The sequence below is a fragment of the Olea europaea genome, chromosome 12 (genome assembly GCF_002742605.1).
Source record: "Olea europaea var. sylvestris chromosome 12, O_europaea_v1, whole genome shotgun sequence".
NCBI classification, from domain to species: domain Eukaryota; kingdom Viridiplantae; phylum Streptophyta; class Magnoliopsida; order Lamiales; family Oleaceae; genus Olea; species Olea europaea.
The window spans coordinates 7,048,590-7,054,327 of record NC_036248.1 but is presented as its reverse complement, the minus strand read 5'-3'; the positions used below and the strand labels follow the sequence as shown (position 1 = coordinate 7,054,327).

Genomic DNA, 5,738 nt, shown 5'->3' with positions numbered 1-5,738 from the left:
CGAAGCAAAAACCTCTCCTCGCAAAACCCGTCTACAATTTTCCTCGAAAAAGGGCAAAAAAAATTGTTCCTAATACAAAATTTTCTTCAAATTCCACTGCGTTTAAGTTCATAGATTTATACAAACACATACATTGCGCAGATGGCTTCTTTTTGTGCGTATCCCGCCATGGAAGCTCTTCCGAGCTCCGTTCGCATGCCCAAATTTCCACAGAATTCTTCAGCAGCTATTCATTCTATCAAAATAACAAGCAATAAGCATTGTGTGTGTGTACGAATTGTTCTGGGTTTTCATAAAACGACAGGATCTCATGTCCTGGCGCTTGCACGTGAAATATCTGAGGATGGCGGTGAAGAAGAAGACTTCCTTTTGAATAATCATAATGGTGGATTTAGTTTAGCTTCTGAAGAGACTCTATTTTCATCTCAGGTATGACAAAAAAATATCAATAATTGTTCTTGCTTTTTTCTTTTTAGTGTTTGATTTCTGTTACTTGGATTGGATTTATGCAATTTTACTTATTTCCGATGCCAGAATTTGGTGGGGAAACTTGCAGTGTTGGTACTTGTGGAGTTATGAACAAATAAATCAAAAAAAAAAAAAAAGGTTTCTTTTTCTGTTTTCTCTTTTCTCCTGGTACTCTGAGAGCCGATTTGGCTAAGCTTAAAAAGTTTACCTACTTGTAAGTAAATGAGCAGTTATCTTCTTTCATGTGAAGTTGAAATTAAGTTAGTTTGATATTGAGGGAAGAAGAGATTGAAGAGTTAGTAATTTCTGTTATTTTTCTTGAAAGTAAGGAAAAAGCAACATGGTCCAGCATGTTTATAAACCAAAAGTATTTTAAAATTACTTTTTTAAGCTTAGCCAAACATGCTGTGAATCACCTAGAATAACTTTAACGGTAATTTTGTATTTACTAGAGCGGGGTATATAATTGCATATGTTTGAAATTTTTGTGCAAGTTCACAGCTTGGATTGAACCAGGCATCCATCGTTTTATTTGGCGCTGTACATTCCTCATGACTTATGTTTAAAAGTAGTCTGTAAATACAAAACATTATCTAATCCTATTTGCTTAGTTTTTTAAGAGAATAATTCTTTTAAAACCTGTTAGAAAATTTATGATTATAATATGGCTGCATGGGATTGGGGCCTTCGATTTGGAACTAAAAATAATGTGATTGAAACTGGGATTTAATTTTCATAATTTTCCAGATTGAAGATACAAATTCCAAGCTGCAAAACATAAAATACGACCCTATTTGTCATAAGTGTGCAAAAGCAGTTTATTTGTCTCATCATAACGGAAATGCAGATATTAAGAGTCCTTTTTACGCTGGCAGCTATTCCATGCTTCTGTTTACAGAGCATAACTATTTTTATTTTTACGCAATGCTTATCATGGTAAATTATAATTTCTTTCTTGATATTGTCTATCAATTGATTTTTCAAATGGCTACTTCAGCTTTGTTGTGATGGCCTCTCTCATATTCTGAAGGGCAATACAGATACCAAACAAAGTGCTGAAAACAAAATAGAAAGCACTTCAAATATGACTCTCATGCCCCCACATGGAAGCACGACAGGGGGAGGTACAAGGGCTGGTCTTTTCAGAACCCCAATATCTGGGGGAGTACAAAATGCAACTTCTGCTCACGGCTTGCCCAGGCCAGCCTTAGCAGTTCGAAACTTAATGGAGCAGGCAAAATTCTTACTTGTTAAGGGACTTGTGTTTATCTTCATTAATTAATACTTCCAGTAGCAGCTGGAATTTATTCAATGGAGCTTCTAATATGATTTCTCCTCAGTGTTTATGTTTTTTTGTTCTGCATTCAAATCAATGCAGGCTAGGTTTGCTCACTTGTGTACCATGATGTCACAAATGCACCACCGGAGGAATGGTTATCCATTTGGTTCACTCGTTGATTTTGTTCAAGATCCTATGGGACGTAAGTTGTGCATTACTTGCTCTCTTGTTTATTACAGGATAATCTTATTTTCTTTTGTTTCCCTCCCCCTTTAGTTTTATTTTAATGGTTTCATTAGCTCTAAGAAAGTAAGCAAGTCAGTAGCTATATATTTGGCCTTTAAACACAACTAGCGGTCTCCTTTGTATGGCTAGAGAATTATATAAATGCTGAAGCTTATGTGACTTGATGGTTATGTGAAGAGATATCTTCGTCCAACTATCGTTCTATTTGTCTCCCTATTGTAGTTTCTGATAAAACTCCTGTATCTTAAACTGGAAGCATCAAATTTTCAGTTTTGTTGTCCCAAAGAGTCCATTTTTCTAAACCAGATTCACTTTTTCAAATGCAAAAAGAAAAAAAGAAAGAAAGAAAGGCTACATAGCAGATAAACTTTTCCACTTCTGCCAAGTCAAACGAGATTGATGAGTGTCATGGTTTATATCTTTAATATTTGGTCTTGCAGATCCAATATTTTCACTTTCACCATTGGCCATACACACACGAAATTTGATAGCCAATCCAAGGTGCACTATAGTAGTACAGGTTAGCAATTTTAAGTTTGCCATACCATGTTTTCTTTTGTGCTTCTCCATCAATGGGTTAATTGATCTGCATAATTCATAGATTCCAGGATGGGATAGCTTATCAAATGCAAGGGTAACAATCTTTGGCGATGTCTACCCCCTTCCAGATGACCTGCAGGTGACTGCCTTTCTCAGCTTCTTCTATGAGATTTAAGAATGAATCAATAGATCTGAGCATGTTTGGCTTCTATTTAAAAAGTTTACTTATATGTACATAAGTTATAAAATAAATAATTTTTTGTTGGTCAAAGTTGGAAAATAAGTTGCTATAAAATAAGAGTTACTCTTACTCCCAAAATAAGTGTTTCTTTCCTTAAAAGTTAATAACATATTCAAACATGTTTGGAAATGAATGTAACTTTTACTATTCATAAGCTTAAGCCAAATATGTATTGCCCCAGTCCAATCATATTGCGTTTGGATAATAGATACAGGATCCAGAATTGCCAAGTGTACTGTCAATATGGAGTTTCTAATGTTTAAATTATGTCTCTGGCTGTATAGTAAAAAACTAGATATTAGTGAATATATATCTGGAACGTTGATTATGCCTTGCTGCATCACCAGGAATGGGCTCATGAACAGCACATAGCAAAGCATCATCAAGGGCCTTCTCAACAGTGGGGAAACTTCTACTACTTCAGGATGCAGAATATAAAGTTAGCTCTTTTTATTTTAAAATCTATGCATCATCACAATTTTTTAAGCCCAAATCTGCTCATATTACAAATCTCATTAAGTTTTTTAAGTAAATCTTAACGGTTTCCCTTAAATTTTGTATGGGATAAATACGTTGTGTAGTGCTATTTTTAGTTCCTAAAAGACGAATGCATTCTTTGAGAGGAACTTATAAGGGTTGATATCTTATTGGCAGCGATATATATTTCGTTGGAGGCTTTGGAACTGTTGCTTGGGTTGATGTTAAAGAATATGAAGCCATTCAACCTGATAAGATTGCAGTCGATGGGGGTGAACAAAATCTCAAGGTTTGTTTTTTTGCTGTCTAGAATTTGCATAGCACAACCTATACTTCAATTAATTCAATTTGCTACTTTGTGATGCTATTTTGATACAAGGTGCCTTTAGTAACTACTTATGCACTTCTTTCACTTGTAAACATTTTTGGCAAGTTTGATAAGTGAATTAGATTGTCTTGGATGGTAATGAAATGAATTTGTTTATTGTACTATCTTAAACCGATGCACTTTGGTTTGTTTGGCAAGTTAGACTATATAGTATTAAATAAGTTAGAATCTTGTCTATTATGCTATCAAGTCCTGTCCATTACCCTGTATCAACCATACCCTTATAACATGTTTGGCGAGGAGGATTGAATAGGATTGGACTTTATTAGAGAAGGGAAAAAAAATTCAAATCTTGTCAATCATGTCGTCAATGTCAAGTATTGTACACTGAACATGCTATTAGTGTTCATGTTTAATTAAATCTGATTGCATACCCCATAGGTTCTTAATGCAATCTTTTCGAAGCCCTTGAAAGAGCTTTTGTCCAAGGAAGCTGATGTAGACGATGCTGCTCTTATATCGATAGACAGCAAAGGAACTGATATCCGTGTCCGTCAAGGTGCACAGGTATACTGCTTCGACGAACATCAGTTCCCCCGTCTCCCACCCTTTTTCCTGTTTATCTCTTTTTGATGTCTAATAGTAACTTATATCGTGTGCAGTATAACGTACAAAGAATATCATTTGATGTTGTGCATTCTGTTGAGACACTAGAAGACGCTAAGGAAGCTCTTTCAACTCTAATAAATCGAGTTCGGGTTCAGAATTTGCAAAAATAAGTTGCAAGTTCCTTTATCGTTTTTATCTTATGGAGAATTCATCACGGGAATGCAAATTTGTAGAATTATGCACTTGAATAATAGCAAGTTGTGAATAAGTAACGTCATAAAATTATAGGCATCTCTCTTCAAGTTTTGGAGTGGGATTATGAGCACATCTTTTTGATAGATTGTTCTTGGAATGTTTTTAATTCATTCCCCACTGTCTGTCTAACAGAATTATGGTATTTACCTCAAATTGATGGTCTCATTGGGTGAGGAATGGAAAGATACATATTCTTAAGGATTTTTGGCAGTAAAAATTTCCTTGAACCGACTGGTTGGCACTATGACCGTCTGGTCATATCTTGATTTTCTTAGCAAAACTCTACTAAATTTCTTCATCTTGCATTAATTTTCTCATGCGACCCCTAATCATTCTGTAAGAAAGTGTTTAGGAGCAAGACAAGAAACATTTAATTCAAATCCTCCAGAACACTCAGGCTACACTACACGTACTTGTGCGTGCTCACAGAGATGCATGATATGCAAAATGGAATCATCAACACTAGCATCACCTTTGCCAATCAGTGTAGGATCGGGCTTTCTCAAGAACTCCTCGTCGTCCCCTTCCATGTCCTTGCCCTTTTCACCATCTTGTCCGAGTGAGAAGTTATTTGTTCCAACGGGAGAACTCTCAGCCCTTTTATTTGATCAAAGAGACACTCGTGAACAAGATTCCAAAAGCTCGTATCGTGCTATTTCACTTTCCTTTGCATTCTTATCCATCTAATGGCAGGCTTACAAAATTGTAGCTCAAAGCCCTTTCTTTTTCAAAGAGATGATATACGATGCCAAACCACGATTTTATGTTTGGTAAAGATTTTTCAAGCTCATAAGGTGGTCAAAAATCATTTTTCTGTCCAAAACTTTTAGGGGATTCACAGCTTTTTCCTTTTTTTTTTATGGCCCATCAGGCATTTATTCATACCAACCCTCACTTAAAGCGGAGGAAAACCATAATAACAACCAATCAATCAATAAAAAATAACGTATATTCACAGCTATCCATGCATTTTGTGAGAAAATTTATAATCTACTAAAAACTTTATCAAACGTACACTTTTACCAAAACTTTTGCATACATTAGATACCATACCATGCCTTTCGTGGCTGTGTTCATTTTCCTTCATAGTTGTTCTCTATTCTTGTGAATGGATTCCTAACATACACAAGAATGGCAATTCATTCGAGAAATTTCTACATCTCTATCTATGTTTGAATATATTTGGATTTTGTGAACCCTTCGAATAGATTCTTGCTGTCTTTTTCAATGGCATTGAATGAATTTTGAACACTTCTGAATGTTTTTTGAACTGTTGAATGTTCTCAAACAAAATG

The 5,738-nt window shown here is 35.2% G+C and overlaps 1 protein-coding gene across 2 annotated transcripts; it reads left to right on the top strand.

Moving 5' to 3' along the window:
- Nucleotides 1-6: 6 nt before the first annotated feature.
- Nucleotides 7-4,641, top strand: LOC111405421. Of its 2 annotated transcripts, none has more exons than XM_023034285.1 (9): nucleotides 7-429; nucleotides 1,499-1,702; nucleotides 1,847-1,949; nucleotides 2,434-2,513; nucleotides 2,595-2,672; nucleotides 3,122-3,213; nucleotides 3,429-3,540; nucleotides 4,021-4,146; nucleotides 4,242-4,641. In XM_023034285.1, the coding sequence occupies exons 1-9, from the start codon at nucleotides 142-144 to the stop codon at nucleotides 4,356-4,358; spliced, it is 1,200 nt and encodes a 399-aa protein (XP_022890053.1). In that variant the 5' UTR covers nucleotides 7-141; the 3' UTR covers nucleotides 4,359-4,641. The 2 variants fall into 2 exon arrangements, with proteins under 2 accessions (XP_022890053.1, XP_022890052.1); XM_023034284.1 differs by having other exon boundaries at nucleotides 1,466-1,702.
- Nucleotides 4,642-5,738: the final 1,097 nt, after the last annotated feature.